General features: G+C 40.3%; 1 protein-coding gene and 1 long non-coding RNA gene across 3 annotated transcripts; one reads left to right on the top strand and one right to left on the bottom strand.

Moving 5' to 3' along the window:
• The first annotated feature begins 11,260 nt into the window (after positions 1 to 11,260).
• LOC106563601 (uncharacterized) lies at positions 11,261 to 15,351 on the top strand. Its single transcript, XR_001319293.2, has 3 exons — positions 11,261 to 12,221; positions 12,588 to 12,728; positions 15,051 to 15,351. It is a non-coding gene; the product is annotated as an uncharacterized lncRNA (long non-coding RNA).
• Positions 13,033 to 18,341, bottom strand: gtf3aa (general transcription factor IIIAa). 2 transcript variants are annotated; one of them, XM_014129322.2, is made up of 9 exons: positions 18,035 to 18,341; positions 17,398 to 17,498; positions 17,215 to 17,320; positions 17,000 to 17,091; positions 16,667 to 16,740; positions 16,483 to 16,566; positions 16,126 to 16,355; positions 15,876 to 15,926; positions 13,033 to 15,674 (listed from the first exon to the last, which is right to left on the bottom strand). In XM_014129322.2, exons 1-9 carry the CDS (start codon positions 18,152 to 18,154, stop codon positions 15,474 to 15,476), a joined length of 1,059 nt encoding a protein of 352 aa, XP_013984797.1. In that variant the 5' UTR covers positions 18,155 to 18,341; the 3' UTR covers positions 13,033 to 15,473. The 2 variants fall into 2 exon arrangements, with proteins under 2 accessions (XP_013984797.1, XP_013984796.1); XM_014129321.2 differs by having other exon boundaries at positions 16,667 to 16,749; positions 18,035 to 18,340.
• Between the last annotated feature and the right edge of the window lie 363 nt (positions 18,342 to 18,704).

The following is an 18,704-nucleotide window of genomic DNA, read 5'->3' as shown; positions in this document are numbered from 1 at the left end:
TTGTTCTGTTCAGTCTGGTGTTGTGCTGTTCAGTGTGATGTTGTTCTGTTCAGTCTGGTGTTGTTCTGTTCAGTCTGGTGTTGTGCTGTTCAGTGTGATGTTGTTCTGTTCAGTCTGGTGTTGTTCTGTTCAGTCTGGTGTTGTGCTGTTCAGTCTGGTGTTGTGCTGTTCAGTGTGATGTTGTTCTGTTCAGTCTGGTGTTGTGCTGTTCAGTCTGGTGTTGTGCTGTTCAGTCTGGTGTTGTGCTGTTCAGTGTGATGTTGTTCTGTTCAGTGTGGTGTTGTGCTGTTCAGCCTGGTGTTGTTCTGTTCAGTCTGGTGTTGTGCTGTTCAGTCTGGTGTTGTTCTGTTCAGTCTGGTGTTGTGCTGTTCAGCCTGGTGTTGTGCTGTTCAGGCTGGTGTTGTGCTGTTCAGTCTGGTGTTGTTCTGTTCAGTCTGGTGTTGTGCTGTTCAGTGTGGTGTTGTGCTGTTCAGTGGCAAGGGAGTGAGACAGGCTTATATGCCCTTACTAGTGAGATATTCTTAAAAGCTCATATGTCTATGATAGTGTATTTACTGGTCTGCTGTGAGGCTTGTTGAAAAGTTATGAGGGCTGTTTAAAAACTATTATTAGATAACATTACGCAATAAGCCACCAGCAGGAGTATGGCTTCATCCCTGAATCACCAATCAGCTCCTGAGTCACTGTGCCCAACCTCTATTGTCATGTCTTCCGCCGAAGTCGGTCCCTCTCCTTGTTCGGGCGGCGTTCTGCGGTCGACGTCACCGGCCTTCTAGCCATCGCCGATCCCCTTTTCATTTTCCATTTGTTTTGTCCTTGTCTTACACACCTGGTTTCAATTCCCCAATTACTTGTTCATTATTTAACCCTATGTTCCCCCATGTTTGTTTGTGAGTAATTGTTTATCTGTTCATGTATGCGCACGTTAGGCTGGTTACGCTGGGTTATGTTAAACCCTTATTTGTATTTCGTGTTAGTTTGTGCCGTGTGCTTTTGGGTCACCAAATAAAAGGCTCCGTTTTGCTACCAACTATCTGCTCTCCTGCGCCTGACTTCCTACAGCCCTTCACGCATACCATTACATCTACGGACCCTCTCTGAGATAACTTAGAAATTATATTATATACACTCTCAAATGACACACACATACACCAAGACAATAGAAAATGCATATATCTATCAATGTAATGAAGCACACAATTGAGCAAATGTTTGAGTATCTATCATAAAATATATTGTTATTTCACATATGAACTTGATATTAGGGTTTATCAATAGTACCAACGGGGAAAAGGCATCCCAAGGCTCATAGCTCATTGAAGAGGTATGCTTCTGCATCATATGGCTGTTTGGTACAGTTTATCACGTAGACAGATCTTTCACCAACTCTAAAACTCTCACTCGTCACTTCAAAAAGACAAAACTACAGGAGCTTGTCACTTTGTGAACGAGTTAAGAGACAGGGTTAAAGCACAGTATAATACAATGGGATGTTGTCAATGTTTGAACATTTATATATTTACAACTCAAATGACCTTGATTCAGTGATATGATGTTACCATAAGTAGTGGGGTGATTGTAGAAAATATGGGAGGTAACCTGACTGGGACTGAAATCTGCATTATTTTACAAGACTGCTGGTGCCTTAGTAGTTCAATCCCATCTCAGCTGCATGGCTGTAACTGATGAAAGTAGACGGAAAATGAACTGAGGAAACTTAATTTAAATCTGTGAATAAATGAATCTATAAAATGTACCAATCTGATGTTTGTGTTCACTGCTCAGAAGTATGCGCTAGTGTATACAAGTCTTCAGTGGTGTGTGTGTGTGTGTGTGTGTGTGTGTGTGTGTGTGTGTGTGTGTGTGTGTGTGTGTGTGTGTGTGTGTGTGTGTGTGTGAGAGAGAAAAAATGGGCAGAGGCAGTAAAAGATGAAAGGGAAAAGGGTCAGTAATGAATTTAAAGGAAACCGAACATTAATGGCACTAGCATTACTCATGTTCCATATAACAAATTATTGGAAATTTGTCAAGCACACCAAATTATCTCCTCGTGTCTGTCGGGAGCGCGGTGAAGTCCTCTCTGCCTGCCATGGCAAGACAATTTCAGCTCATTTGACTATTTATAACAATAGAACCCCCCATTAAGACAAATTAATGTCATTATCAAATCTCTATGAAAATGACAACTACCAGCGTTTCGAGCAGCTTTAGAGGCTATTGACGATAATGAAATCCGCTGTACAGGTACTGAAAAGAAACACTCCAAGTAATTATTTTCTAGTAGCTTGTTTGTCTGTCGTCCGTTCGTTTGCTTTCAGCTCAATTATGTGACTCTGTGAGCGCGTGGAGGCGCGTAGGGCTCTGCGGCCCACAGAGCGAGGGGCCTAATTGGGCAATTACCGTCCCGTTTCAGGGCTTTTAGCTCCAGCAGAGTGGAGGAGACCAGGCCGCTCACAGCCAGGAGCACCCTACACACACAAAACTACACATTTACACTACTCACTCAAACACACACACCATCCACACACACCATACATTGTAGGCTTTACATTACCCACGTGTAAGAACACATGGTATACACACAATGTCACACATGTAATACACCAGGGGAGGCTCCTCAGAGGAGGAAGGGGAGTACCATCCTCCTCAGTGAATTTCATAAAAATAAACTTTTTAAAACATTGAAGTTATCCTTTTTAGTTAAAACTATACTAAATATATTCACGTTATGAACTAATTGATTAAAACTGTTTTGCAATGAAGGTCTAAAGTAGCTTCACCAGCATTCTGTAGGGTAGCAACATGGTGTAGCCGGAGGACAGCTAGCTTCCATCCTCCTCTTGGTACATTGACTTTAATACAAAACCTAGGAGGCTTTTGGTTCTCACCCCGTTCCATAGACTCACACAGTAATTATGACAACTTCCGGAGGATATCCTCCAACCTATCAGAGCTCTTACAGCATGAACTGACATGTTGTCCACTCAACCGAAGGATCAGAAAATGAATCTAGTACTGAAAGCATAAGCAACAGCTAGCTAGCACTGCAGAGCATAAAATGTGGTGAGTAGTTGACTCAAAGACAGAGAAAGACAATAGTTGAACAGTTTTTAAAAAAATGTATTCAAAAATGAAGGAGAAGAGAGAGAGAGAGAGAGAGAGAGAGAGAGAGAGAGAGAGAGAGAGAGAGAGAGATAATATTTGTTGGACTTTCAGTTTCACTTACTTAGCTAGCAAATGCAGCTGTCTAGTTTAGTTACTCAAACACCCGGCTCAAACAGCGGGATGCTACTGTATGTTAGCTAAGTGGCTATGACTATCCAACACAACACTGGAACTCTTCCAAGCCAAGGTAAGCTTTTGGTTTTATTAATTTATTGCCACCGGGGCTTGCCGATGTAACTGCTTACTGAATATATACTGCATGATTGTAGTGGGTTTATTAACGCATTAGTTCTATTAGCTATGTTGACCAGGACGTTTCTTTAGCTAATATGGGGACAACGATGTAGGCTGTGTGTAGCGGTTATGACACGGTTTGTCTTGGAACGTTTTTTTCGCCTGGTCACATACAGCTGATGTGTTGTTCATTGAAGTCAACAAACAAAGGAGAAAGGTGAGAGGAGGAGAGTGCATAGAGACGAGAAGGAATACAATATGGCTGCTATGAAAGTGATCTGTGTTTATGCATGATCGGGGGTGTATTCATTCTGCCGATTCTGTTGAAAAACGTTTCTTAAACAGAAGCAAACGAAACGGGGATAAAAATACCGGTATTTTTCCAATAGAAACTCTGGTTTGCAACTGTTGGATTAATGATTACACCCTAGATAAGCTAGATGCAGGCAAGAGTGTGCAAAGCGGTATTGAATGTGTCACTGTCTGTCCATGTGTCACCGTCATCTCAAATTTTTCTCTCGACCTGTGTGCACCTGTGTTGTAAACTTTCATTCATAGGCTATGTTGTAGCAACCTCATGATGGGTATATGGAAAATTTGAGTATCATGTAGTAGCCTAAACCTATCGATGTTACATTGAACAGGGTGAATGGAATATGAATGACAGTCATTCAACATGCTGTAATAGAAATAAGGCCATGCTCATGAAAAAAAAAATGCTCCTCCCTCATCCTAAACGCTCCATAAAATGATCCTCCCTCATCCTAAACGCTCCATAAAATGCTCCTCCCTCATCCTAGACGCTCCATAAAATGCTCCTCCCTCATCCTAAACGCTCCATAAAATGCTCCTCCCTCATCATATACACACAAAGTCACACATGGTATACACATAAAGTCACACATGGTATACACACAGTCACAGATGGCATATACACTATGGAATAATAAATAAACTTGTATAAACACTACTTTGTATGCAAGGACTATATTTAAAAAATTATTGTTATCATCATTAAAATGTATTTAACCTTTTATTTAACTAGGCAAGTCAGTTAAGAACAAATTCTTATTTACAATGACGTCCTACAATAAGATAATATATAATAAGATTTTATATTCAGAGACCATACATCCCTATAGAAATTCCAGCCAGGTCGACCGTGCTACAAGTCAGTATTCGACATCCATCCATGTCTGAGGATGTTGGGAGATGACGTGGAAACTGGCCACTAGGGGCAACAGTGAGTGATGTTACCTTCAAGTAGGTTTCGACTTTGCTAGGGTGTTGTGGACGGGGATTGCGAATGGGCGAGCAAATTCGAATCCAGCGATGGAAAGTTATTTTTGAGATTTTTGTTTTAAGCCTATCCCAAACCTTAACCCTTACCTTAACCATTCGGAGTTCATTCCTAAACTTAACCCTAACCTTAAAAAATAGGGAGTTAATGCCTGAACCTAACCATAAACACTTCTAAATTTGACATTTAAAACAATTTCAAAATTTGATGGATGAAGGTTTAATTTTGATATCAGACTGTGAGAGCTTGTTGAGAAATTCTATATACACAATAATAATATGTGCTTACACACACACACACACACACACACACACACACACACACACACACACACACACACACACACACACACACACACACACACACACACACACACACACATACACACACAAACACACACACAAGTATTGTGGGGGGAATATAATATAGTTGAGCATTGATATATGTAAGGGTTTTACACAATTTTGTCTTATACTGTATATTTAATGTACATAATGTATATTCAGTGGCTGTATCGGAATTTCTATGTACTAGCTAATTTGTGTGTTTGTGAGTGTGTGCGCCTGTGTGTGTGTGTGTGTGTGTGTGTGTGTGTATACGTGTGTATACGTGTATATGTACAGTACCCGTCAAAAGTTTGGACACACCTACTCATTCCAAGGTTTTTCTTTATTTTTACTATTTTGTACATCTATAGAATAATAGTGAAGACATCAAAACTATGACATAACACAAATTGAATTATGTAGTAACCAAAAAAGTGTTATATTTTATATAATACATTTTATATATTTGAGATTCTTCGACGTAGCCACCCTTTGCCTTTATGACAGCTTTGCACACTCTTGGCATTCTCTCAACCAGCTTCATGAGGTAGTCACCTGGAATGCATTTCAATTAACAGGTGTGCCTTGTTAAAAGTTAATTTGTGGAATTGCTTTCCTTCTTAATGTATTTGAGCCAATCAGTTGTGTTGTGACAAAGTAGGGGTGGTATACAGAAGATAACCCGATTTGGTAAAAGACCAAGTCCATATTATGGCAAGAACAGCTCAAATAAGCAAAGAGAAATGACAGTCCATCATTACTTTAAGACATGAAGGTCAGTCAATGCGGAAAACTTTAAACGTTTTTTCAAGTGCAGTCGCATAAACCATCAAGCGCTATGATGAAACTGTCTCTAATGAGGACCGCCACAGGAAAGGAAGACCCAGAGTTACCTCTGCTACAGAGGATAAGTTAAGTAGAGTTACCAGCCTCAGACATTGCAGCCCAAATAAATGCTTCATAGACTTCAAATAACAGACACATCTCAACATTATCTGATCAGAAGAGCCTGCGTGAATCAGGCCTTCATGGTTGAATTGCTGCAAAGAAACCACTACTAAAGGACACCAATAAGAAGAAGAGACTTGCTTGGGCCAAGAAACACGAGCAATGGGCATTAGACCGGTGGAAATCTGTCCTTTGGTCTGATGAGTCTAAAATTTTGATTTTTGGTTCCAACCGCCGTGTCTTTGTAAGACGCAGAGTTGATGAACGGATGATCTCTGCATGTGTGGTTCACACCGTGAAGCATGTAGGAGGAAGTGTGATGGTGTGTGGGTGCTTTGCTGGTGACACTGTCTGTGATTTATTTAGAATTCAAAGCACACTTAACCAGCATGGCTACCAGAGCATTCTGCAACGATACGCGATCCCATCTGGTTTGCACTTAGTGGGACTATCATTTGTTTTTCAACAGGACAATGACCCAACACACCTCCAGGATGTGTAAGGGCTATTTGACCAAGAAGCAGAGTGATGGAGTGCAGCGTCAGATGACCTGGCCTCCACAATCACCCGACCACAACCCAATTGAGATGGCTTGGGATGAGTTGGACCGCAGGGTGAAGGAAAAGCAGCCAAGTGCTCAGCATATGTGGGAACTCCTTCATGATTGTTGTAAAAGCATTCCAAGTGGAGTTGGTTGAGAGAATGCCAAGAGTGTGCAAAGCTGTCATCAAGGCAAAGTGTGGCTACTTTGAAGAATTTTAAATCTAAAATATATTTTTATTTGTTTAACACTTTTTTCGTTACTACATGATTCCATGTGTGTTATTTCATAGTTTGATATCTTCACTATTATTCTACAATGTAGAAAATATAAAAAATAAAAAAGAACCCTTGAATGAGTAGGTGTGTCCAAACTTTTGACTGGTTCTGTATGTGTGTGCCATTGATGTGTAAGTCTGTCAAATATGAACGTGTGGGATTATAAACGAGTGAAAACAGGTGGTACAGAACATTATGCTCACCTTCATATCTCTCGCTTCCTCCTTCCCTCCCTCCCTCTCCTACTCTAATTTTCACATTATCCCTGTAGCGTTCTCCCCCTCATTCTAACATTATGTCTGTCCCTCTCTGGATCATGTAGCTTGTGTTAATTAAACCCTCTTTCAGATCATTCCCTTGTTCAAGTGGATTCAGTGCAGCACCCATTAGGCAGCAAGCTCTGTTTTCTGCATTTCCAAATGTAGCTCAACATTTATTAAAGTGAAATTTATCCAGTAATTGCCTGCCTCGGCATACCCTGTGCGTGACTCCCTTTTCCCGGACCACCTGCCCAAAGACACCTCCAACTATTTCCCAGCATGCTACAGGGTAATTATACCTTTCACACCCTGTACACTGAGAGCCTGGTAATTGCGTTAACATCATGATGATCATTATGTAAAAATAACTACTAATGAAGCATTAGCCTTTATTTTATTTGAATTAAAAACACCTAGAAAACACCGAAGTGAGAGTGCACAGAGACAATGTCAGGAGAATATTTTTTTCTGAAAAAACACCCTGGAGGTTTTTAACAGTCCAGGAGTTTTGCTGAGACAAATTTCAACCTCTAACTAGTGGTATGGATATATAAAGTTGATAAACTGTAATGCAAATGCAAATTCATATCTTGTTACATTTTGTTGTGGTGCGGTGGTGCTAAATAAAATGACCATTTGAGTAAGTATAAAGTCAAAATAACTATTGTGGTAAGTGACAATAATAGTTTCTGAAATTGGTTCATTTTATGGCTCATAAATTCACATCTGGACACATGTTTTGTCAGTTTTCTACAAAACATTGAGGTATATGATGATTTGTAACATTTCCCAAGACAATTTGTCTCAACCACAATTGTTTGAAGCTTATTTATATTTACTTAAGAAGTGACTGTTTAATTTGTAATAGATTGCTCAAGTAGATCACAATGCATAACCATCTGAACATGTTGAGTATGGTGTAAATCATCATACACGTTAAATCATAGTACATGAGGACAGTTTGTCTGAATTTATTGTGTTACATGAATACATAGGACAGGCTAGTGGATTAAAATACTTGTACCAAGTTTGAACATTACGCAAATAACGTCAATAATTTCTGAACTTAAATTCCATCTCTGATATATCCTAAGTTTCTTGTGTAATTAAACTACCTGTATAAATTAACAGTACATAGAGTAGAACGTAATTTGAAACAGAATTTGGACAAAATGTAGAATACACAATATTCCTATTACTGTCATTGTTATTTTTGAAGTAGCCTACAAGTGGGTTGTCTAAATTACAAGCGTAGCCTAATAACAGCTATGTAAACTAACTGTTTTGAGTTTCCTTTCAATACAATATATATATATATTTTACATTTTTATTTTCACTTTATTTTCACAGGGAGTCATGCTGAGAGCACGGTCTCTTTTTCAGATGAGCCCTGTATACACAAAAATAATAAATTAGTTAGTGTTACCTGCAGATACAGTACATAGCTTACATGTAGCATAGCAGCACAGAAGAACAAGAGTGACTACGGCATAATATCAGTTATTTTCTAAATCATTAGCCTACATCATTAGTTAGAATAATAATTTTACACTAATAATAGACTATAGGTTTTATACTGAAATGTATACTTAAAAATAAATATTAAGACATTGTTGACCTGTTTCACGTGACTTCAAACCTCAACTTCTGATCACTAAACATACAATAAAAGAACTGATTATGGAATTGATAGACGCAAGTGAGAATAGTCTAGATCTAAAACTAGACTAATCCGTTGAGCGATGGATTATTAGGGCGACAAAGGGAATAATTCGATTGAAAACGTGAATATAAAATGCCAATCAATAAGGACATAACAATCATTACCATTTACTGTAGCCTAAGCTATAGACCTACAAATGGTTTTGCAATGTATTATTGAGGAATGAATTGCAAGAGAGAGGTGGGGGGGTTATGCACGTTTCATTTGATCAGCAACTCATTCAGTTGCTAGACAGCACCACAGCCTGGCTGCATCTCTGTATATTTCCAGAAACATGGTTGAAGGTTTGTCCTTGGGAAAACCAGCCTCACCCATAGAAGCCCAATGGGATGAAGACCAAAAGAAAGATGTAAAAGAAACATTGTGTTGAATTGTTACAGTCTCTTTTGAGAGGATACAGAAAAGTTCCCTTGTGGTAACTTACCTTTTTGTTGGGGTGTCGCCGCAACGCAGGGTGCCAGAATTTGTGCGCTAATTAGGAAATGAGGAAGCTCGCGTTCTCCACCATGAATGCTCTTTCGGGGAGCGCATCTTTCTTTCCAGTCAGTCAACCGTGTACAATCATCCACCTGCTACTCGCAAACGACGCACTTTTTTTTTTGTTCAGATTCCCCTTTAAAGAATTATATTTAAATAGGCCTCTCTTTAACATTGGCAGTTAGTACCCCCACGTTTCTCTACATTTTGACCATTGCCCAGCTTGCTGAATGGTTGAGCTCAATCATTATGTTGTTTAGCTGCCCAGACACCACAGCACTGCAAACAGCCTATATGCAATTGGCCTCCTATTATGTTCCTCATCATAAAATGCTTATAGGCTCCTACTAAGTTCCACAATGTTACCAGACTTAGAGGTCTATACAAATGCACAGTTTGGTTTGTAGAAAGGATATACAACTTGAGATTGAGGCCTCAAATTATCATTGTGAACCAGCGCATGCAAACCGAGAAGTGTTTAAGTTTTGTTTTTCCTCCAGATACATGCCTTCAAGACAAGAACTCATAACTATACAAAAAGTGCAATGTAGCTTATTTCCAACACCCCTTGCCCTACAGGCTACACACTCGCCCCCCACCCCCACAAGTAACACAGCATTGACTGACAGAGACATTTCTCTCTATGTCAGAGGTCTCTTTTTTAACTTTGAGTCTTTTTTTGTGTTTTCTGTAACAAATGAAGCCCCAAAGCTTTCTCAAGCGCTGCCTCTATTCTCCTCTCTCACGACCCACCAACGAGCACTCGCTTTCTTATCCTCAAACCAGGCTATAACATAGCAACCGCCTCCCCTGCAACCTCTGACCTATGCTTTTTTTTGCATTTCCTGCAGCTAAAACATTGAGAAGCAGCCTAAGTGAAGGGGGTGCACCTGTGGCTGGGCAGGTGACACTGCGTGCGCCTTCGAGAGACGGGTCTCCAAGACGTTGCTCCGCTCTCTGACATTGAGGTTAAAGCCATTGAAGAAAGCGAAGATTAGACTCTCTTTGTACCAGGCAGCGTTAAACAAATTAATCTATTGCTGCTCATCTGACTGTAAAATCTCTCGATTTACTATTTCTATAGACCAAGGCCTGGGCAGGGGATAACCCCACACCGCAGAGCCCACTGAACATCTCAAAAACTTTGTTGACAATGAGTCTATCACTGCAGACTTCAAGTATGTGTCAGAAATTACAATCCAGATCATTACCCAGTGGAATTTTAAGGAAGAAAATATAGGCTAATTTAGCAAACAGGCTGACAATGTTTGCAAACATCCAAAGCAATATAAACAAAAACATGACCGCCTCCTCCTTTCAAAGTGCTCTCCTCTGAGAGCTATAGAAAAGCACCTTTGTTTATCAGTCAGCTTTTTTCCCTCACTAAGCTCTAGCAGAGTACATTAAACACATAAAAGGGACTCTTTAAATAAAGGCCCCACTGAACATATCAAGTTCCTATGACTAAATAAATCAAGAACACATGGAGAAAAAAAGTAAGGATATAAAATAGATAGTAGGTTATTGATAAACATGAGCATATAACATCAAATTGGCTAAATATAAAGGCTAAAATGTAGTGCTTATGAAAGAAAGTGCAAAACAAAGACTGGCAGAGTAGGGTATTGACGGGTCAAACTGTGTCAACCCGAGTTACGTTCAGATGAGCGAGCGAAAGCTGACCCGTGCGCGCACTACGCTTGCACTGGTCTGTTTTAAAGACCCCGCTTTTATTTCAGTTCCTTTATGTCATTATATCTTCGATTGTCTGCCAAATGAATGGAATTTATTTAAAATATATGCCATGTCAATGAGATTTGTTCTTTCGTTTGAAAGACCAATTGCCTTCAAATGACTAGGCCTATTCAAAATCAAACTTAGATGTGGAATCACAAGGTTTGCTTAGAATACCATTCGATAACTATTAGTCTAGCCCATGATCAGGCTAATATAAACAGCAGCTGTAACCTAGTCTATAGTACCGCAGTGCCAGTGGCCTATCCATTATTAATTATAGCCCAAGTTTAGCTATCAACATAATAAGAAAGTGACTGCAACGACGTCTAATAAAGAAAACTACAAAATGAATACAGAAAGATCATCATTCATTCTGCGACAATGTCATCATGCTGCGCCAAAAACCGTTAAGGAGACAGGACCCCATTTTCATTCAGTATGGAAAATAAAGCCTCTCGTAAAGCAATGCGAAAACGTATTTAAAATAATATACAATATAAAATCTACTTTTAAAAAAACGTATTTGTTCCTGTTGTTCGATCTGGAAGCTGATTGTCTCGTGCCTTCGCTCTATGTATTCGTACAGGGTGCTAATTCTCCTTGTCAAACGTTGTTAGCTAGCTGTAGCTAGCCGACTTCCATGTTTGTCAAATAGGAGAGTTGTCGATGGACGTTCACATGCATTTTCTGGCTTGTAAACATATCTTCTAGACAGCTTATTTCTTGTGGCAATATGCCTAGTAACCTGTACACGTTTGTAAACCACTCTCTCTGTGTTCTGCCCAGAATGTCTAGTGCTTGTCTGAGGTGGTCTCTGCCATGCACCTAGAGGGGTCTGTGGTGGTACTCCCAGCTCCTGGAGAATAGCCTCTGGGTCTGGGCTCCTATCATACAATGGAAATGTGTAACTGCACCGTTGTCTTGGATGGTCTCCACTGTCCACCAGTGGATGAAACTGGAGAAGGGCAGGTGCCTAACAAGAAGAAGCAGGATCCCCGAGCCCGTGCCATTGGTAGTCTTGGCCGGAAGATCCACCAGCGCCACCTTCAGGTGATTAGTGAGACTGGCGAGAACATGGTTACCATGCATCGAGTTGATGTCCTCAGACTGATGGACGAGAATGGGCTAAAACTGGTGCCTCAACGAAAACAAAAGATCCACCCGTCTAATGACTGGCAAACATATCCACGAGGAGCAGCTCAAACTCGGTGAGAAACAGAAAGCCAAGACAGGTGTGTAATATTTAGCATATACAAACAGTTTTACACCAGACACATGTACATCTACCTCTACCTTGCACACAGTGGTTGTATCCGAATTCTCTAAAATGCCTTTTCTCCTATAAGAGGGATATACTACAAAGCAGGTTCAATGAGTTAGTAAGCTATGTTCTGAAATAACTTTATTTTTTGGAAAGGTAAGCTTGAAATGGGCATGGCCTCTGACTCAACAACCAAAAGAAAATAGTTTAGATTTCTTAATGAACCCCAAAAATCCAGTTACTTCTGGTTGTTTATCAAAGTTAGCTGGCTAACTCATTGAACCTGCTTTGTAGTATACCCCTCTGATCTAAAATAAGAACAAAAACTACTACCCAGGTAAAGGAGCTCACCATTTCCTCTGACATTGGTAACCATGATCTTCTAACCAAGCTGCGGCAGGTCCAGAATTGGCTGGATAAAAAGCACCGTGTCAGAAGCACTCTGAGAACAGGATGCATGGAACATGTACAGCCACTGGTGAGATATCTATCTGGGATTGGTTTACCTTTACCTGTCTGATGCACATCATCTAAAACACTTATCGTATACAGATGCTATTCACCATTCTGTTGTTTCAAAGACGCTGTAGACATGATTGAATTGTATGCATAGCGACTACTACCATCTTCATGTACGTCATCTCCCTAACAAGCTCATGGAACTAGAGAACAGCTTTCCATTAGTATTGCAACCAGTAAACCTCCCATTTCAGACCAAAATGTGTCAACCTGGACAAACTAGATACCTCTTCACTATTCTGTAGTTGAAACCAGCAAAATAGTTAGTTGGTTAGTCTCTTTTTATTGCAAAAATATACATTCAATTCTGTATATGTACAACAACTTTCCTTTGGCAGAACAAAGAGACTCGTTAGCAACAAACTAGGCTCAGACATGCATAAATAAATAAAAATGTATTCTTGTGGACAGAAAAAGGAGTGTGCCCTATTGTCTGTACAAGGACTCCATGTTGACTTTCCTGAGATGTGCAAATGCGGAATAAGCCAAATGTTAATGTTGTATTTCTATATGGAACGCTGTTTGGGTCTTCGCGTGTCAAAAAAGATACACGTCGTCAAATAAGCTTGTTGACCAATCAGGACCTGAATATGACTGCACGTCACATAATAATTTAACACGTTCATTAATTTTGTATGTAGTTATTACACATCCATTACACTCTCACTTGTATTTCATATGTCACAACGGTTCATCGATACGTATGCTATGATGCTGGTAAAGTTGTCTCGCGCACCTACAGTGCTGGTCATAAAAAAAGCTAGCTAGCTGATGACGCAAACAATGTTCTTCCCCAGAAACATAGCAAAACGACGTTTCAGTAGCTATAGCTAGCTAGCATCTTCTAAAATAACCCTAATTTATAAAACCGTTCTTATTTGATTAATGGTGGTCGAGACCCATCTGTGAAACTACCCACAATAAGGATTAGCCACAATAGTGGACTTTGCGGTTTGCCTTCAAAATTAAAGTATGTTATTGACAGTGACGCAAATGAATACAACTTGTAGAATTATGCCATAATTGAATAGATCATTATACACGAGGTTGGAATGTTATATAAAATCAACAAAATACAATAATTTGTTAATTGGACAAATCTGTTGAGATCACACTGGATGTACTAGACTTAAGAATTGCATTGGGGGCATACTTATTTCACTGTACAGCCTTACCTATGGATTAATGGCATGGGGTATCAGTCTACTCAGTGACACCCAGAGAACATTAGCATTGTAGCTCTTATTGCGAGACAACTGAATTGAGCCAGATTTATTGTCAACCTAATATGTGTATTGAACATTATTCCCTAGGAAAAAAACAATACTACATGGATGTTTTGTAGTCTGATAACTCTTTAGGACGTTGGGAAAAATATATATTGGGTATTGAGAAGACTGATACCTAATTTCATTGATCCCCAATCCTTAGGTAAAGCTCTACAGTGCAATATGAATTTCAATACACACAATAGGCTGACTGGGGAGGTGATTTCACAGTCACACGGTAAGAGCTACAACGCTAATATTTGCATTATCTCTTCACAGTTGTGTTCTGTGGGTGTCACTGACGAGACTGATATCCCATTTCATTGCTTCACATTCCAACCTTGTTTAACATGATCTAGTCTAAATATTGCATGATTCCACCAATTGTAACCTTCTGCGGCACTTTCAAAGAGGTACTTTTATTTTGAAGGCAAAGCGCATATTCCATTATTGTGCCTAATCCTATTGTGGCCAACTTCACAAGACATACCCCGGTCCGTTTGAGCCTCACAAGCCAGATGAAGCTAGCTGGCTTCTTATAACGTTAGCTTTGGGCAACAGGGTTAATTAAGTAGTTGGCTAGCTATTTATTTTCATGAACTGAAGTTCAGTTTCAATACACCTAAGCTAATACTTACAAGGATTCCTAAATCATTGTTAAGAATAATAAAAATGACTGCAGTTTCTACTGGTCATTGTTTTCAGGCTGGTTGTATTGGTGCTAGCTAGCTACCCCAGAAGTAGCGGTCGAACAAATAATGCCTTATTACCAACCGGCCGGCGTGTGCTTGTTTGCGTACTCTTTTTGTACAGCTTTGACAGTGCTACTGATAGTAGCGGTGGCGCTTGCTTGCACGTGCAAATTCAGTACACAACATTCAATAATAGAATTTAGTTATTTGACTGTCAAATTAAAATCTTATTTAACGAGTCAAATAGTGTTATTTGACATGTATCTTTTTTGACACGCAAAGACCCAAACGCATTCCATACTTTTATGGTTTTGACTGCAGGACACAACCCTGGAGATAGTGCAACAGAGGTGCTGGGAATTCTTTCCAAACCCAAAGTCATCCAATATGGCAGAACTGCCATGTGCATCCTATGTCCACCTTCTGGGAAGGAAGTCAAAGAAATGAACAGTTGCCGCAGCACCATCCTGATACCAGTTCACAGCCCACCATGCCCAACATATCACCTACAGCTCACCCCACAGACCACACAGCGGTTTACTTAATACAATCAAACTGAACAGTTGTGCGTGTAAACTCATGAGCTTAAATACAAATTAAAAATCTACCACAGTGAACTAAACTAGCGAAGGCAATATCATGTTTTTATGAGGGGGGGGTTGTCTGGAGTAATTTTATCCAATTGGCACTGAAAGTAATACTGCCATATGGCAAAATCCGGTCGGGTGGTCACGGTTTGATTTCTTAACCAGAGTTGCAAAAGACTGTGTCCTGAAGAAGGGATACCAGTGTAATAGGCTCTGATCCAACAGTGTTCGTTTGCTCTGACTGACCCCTTACAATGGATTCTGATTGCAAAGCTGCATGGGGCTTTAGATGACTGTTATTCTTGGGCTTGTAACCACTCAGTCTGGAAACCAGGGATCGCTTGGGTCGGGGTTTCTTCTGCAAACATGAAAAATGGATCGTTAGCTAATACAGGGCTGAAACACTAACAGTTACAAATCAATAAACAATAATATGTATTAACCATTTTCATAGGATGCGAGGAACAGCACAAAATGTAAGGTGTAAGTACTGGCTACAAGAAGTGTGTGTTCAAATAAAATGAACGTATTCAAGCATACATGGCATGCCTATTCTAACCTGTTTCTTCCTTTCTGGATCGTGGACAACACCGTGGCGTTGTAAGCTTTGCTGCGAAAGACAGAGTTTTCTATTACAGGGAACATAGGTCCATATATCCATGTTATCACTGACATTTTCACTGTTCCGAAAATTTGTGAGGACAACTCTCCCATACAAATGCACCTTCAGATACAGAAGCTGATTTTGACTAATAAGAGTGAGGTGAATCTGGTAGCAACACAACAAGACTCTGGTCAGGTATCCATACCTTCATGGCAAAGGTCTTTCCACAGCCTTCATGGGGGCAGGTGTAAGGCCGTAGCTCCTCATGGAAAGAGCCGATGTGGCTTTGCAGGTTGAATGGCGTGGTGAAGGACCTCTGGCACCCCTCCCTGGGACAGATAAACACCTGGCGCTCCTCTGCGTGGACACGCTGGTGCTGCTTCAGGAACCAGGTGTCGCGGAACACCTTGTTGCACTCATTACACTGAAAAAGGGCTGGAGGCACAAACAATCACCTTGCAGCGACCTTCATTGACCTCTGAGACATACATTGTTGTAATTGTTTTTGTACACATACTATTCTGAAAGCAATGTGTCAATCATAAGGTGTCAGACAGCATACCTCTGTGTACGTCTCTCCTATGGTTAGTATACTCAGTCCAGGTCTTTCCGATGAAAGAACAGCCATCTTTTTCACAGGGGTAGCCTGTGAGAGAGAAAAACAACAACATTTTAGCGTTAGTCTCCTACAGGGCTCAGTGTCACTCTCAGACAATCCAGCTGCAAGATCAGGAGATAAATCTTACCTCTGTGCACCTTCTCGTGAAGCCGTAGTTTATTGGGGAAAGTGAATCGTTTCTCGCAGCCCTCAAAGGTACAGCTATAAAGCCAGTGAGCGAGAAAGACAAAGGCAGATCAGTATAACAAGCTTGCACTGACCACTAATAAGTGTTGTTCTCTAGACCAAAGCTAGGAGTGCTAGGCATGTATTGTACTGGGTTACAATCTCCTGGATATTCAGTTCACAGGGCTCAAATCTTTCATATTTAAAATTAATTTACATTCACTCCAGGACATCTGTTTTCAACCAACAACATGGGGTAATGCCATTAGCATAACAAACAGCTTAATTTACTCACTGAAAGGGAGGTAGTTTGGTGTGCTGCTGGCACTCATGTGACTTGAGCTGATTGTTCTTCCTGAACACTTTCCCACATCCCTCAAAGCTACACTGTAAACATGGAAGAGTAAAACAATTATGGCAGCAATGCAAATTACACACCTGTTAGCCAAGTACTGCATTTCATTATACCTTGGCTGACTAAAACCAATAAATGTAGTCAGATTAACTCACCACATATTCATACAGTTTCTCCTCATCATGGTTGTGTTTGCGATTAACATGTTTCTTCAAATTGTAATTTGTGGTGAAGGCCTCCGTGCAGCTATCTACTGTACATCTGTCAACAAACAGAACAACACTTGCAGCCAATTTGTCTGGAATGTCCGCACTAGCTGGCTAAATAACAAATACTACCTAAAGGGTCTCTCTCCACTGTGGCTCAACTGGTGCCGAGCTAGGTGGTACTTGTCGCAGAATGACTTGTCACAGCCGTCATGTTCACACACAAATGGTTTCTGCAGAATATAGAAAAAAATTGAAGCATTTGTAGAGGGAAAAAAATCGTGTGGTGGTGGAATTAAATGCACAACGTGGAATATTTCCTCTGTTCAATTAATACCCATTGATTCTTGAAGAACAAGAAAACATTGGCAACTACTTTTGTACTAAACTTGGTTTAGTCTAACTGTCTCATCTGAACTACAAAAAAACATATTACTCTGGTGTTTGTTTTATATCGTAATTGAAGTCTGTATAACGTTTCACAACGTCGATCTCAGAGACAGACTGCTGTGAATGCAAGGACTGGCAATCAGTTTGAGACTGGTTTAATTCCCCCAGCAGCTTTATCAAACCACGTAGCGGGGCTGCAATTGTGCTGAAGCACGAACTCAGGCTTTAACTTCCCAGCATTACGTCAAAACCTATTTTGGCAGCGGAATCGCCTAACTACAGACCAAATACAGGGAATACAAAATTCACTTGCCGGTGTCCATGGCATGTCTCAAAATGTTGCTAGCTAGCGGTTAGCTGACCAGTTAGCTGTACTCACCAGCCCTGTGTGCTTGCAAATATGAGCATCTAGTTTCCATGCTTTGTTGTACGATGCATGACAGTCAGAGAATGAACATATAAAACTTTTGCGCGGTACTTGCTGACTTAATTCCATCATAATAATACAAGGCGAGGACTACAATGTGGCGTTGACCCACACACGTGCGGAATTGACAGGAAGAAGACCTTACGTCGCTACCATGTTGGCTCTAAAGAGGGGGGCTGTAAAATTAAGATAACTAAATACCATTCCAGTCACCAATTGCGTCAGTAAAGTGTATATTTTTGTACAAAATTGTTATACTACGTCAAAATGGACACGTTGTTTCTGTGTTTTGTCGACACATTTGGGTATTTTTCTTTCGACGTTTAAAATAGGCTGACCCAGCAAGCCATTGCACTCGTTTTGGCAGACGGAGTGCCCCGTTTCCGGCATTCTCGGTGCCTGTGGAGACGGGAATCCTATGCGGAGTGAGCTGCTCAGTATTGAACGCAAATAAAAAAGCAAAACAAATTGTTGAGACAATAATGTATATTGTTTCTCAAAAAATGTATTGTTATATTAAGCAGTATTGAGACCAATTATGTAAACATATTTTATGTTTTTAATATATCATTGGTCTAAGTGTAGGAAGTAGATTAGAGACACCCCAGTGAGCACCCTCTGA

The sequence above is a fragment of the Salmo salar genome, chromosome ssa11 (assembly GCF_905237065.1).
Source record: "Salmo salar chromosome ssa11, Ssal_v3.1, whole genome shotgun sequence".
Taxonomy (NCBI): domain Eukaryota; kingdom Metazoa; phylum Chordata; class Actinopteri; order Salmoniformes; family Salmonidae; genus Salmo; species Salmo salar.
The sequence above is the reverse complement of the archived record's forward strand: the minus strand, read 5'-3'. Positions and strand labels throughout refer to the sequence as shown.

Bases quoted from the DNA above. Each gene is read 5' to 3' on its own strand.
- gtf3aa (XM_014129321.2), bottom strand. From the start codon at position 18,154: ATGATGGAATTAAGTCAGCAAGTACCGCGCAAAAGTTTTATATGTTCA. The intron at 16,750-16,999 runs GTGAGTAAATTA...TCTCGCTCACTG, and splicing joins ACCAAACTACCTCCCTTTCA to GCTTTATAGCTGTACCTTTG. The intron at 16,356-16,482 runs GTATGCTGTCTG...TTGTGCCTCCAG, and splicing joins TAGGAGAGACGTACACAGAG to CCCTTTTTCAGTGTAATGAG.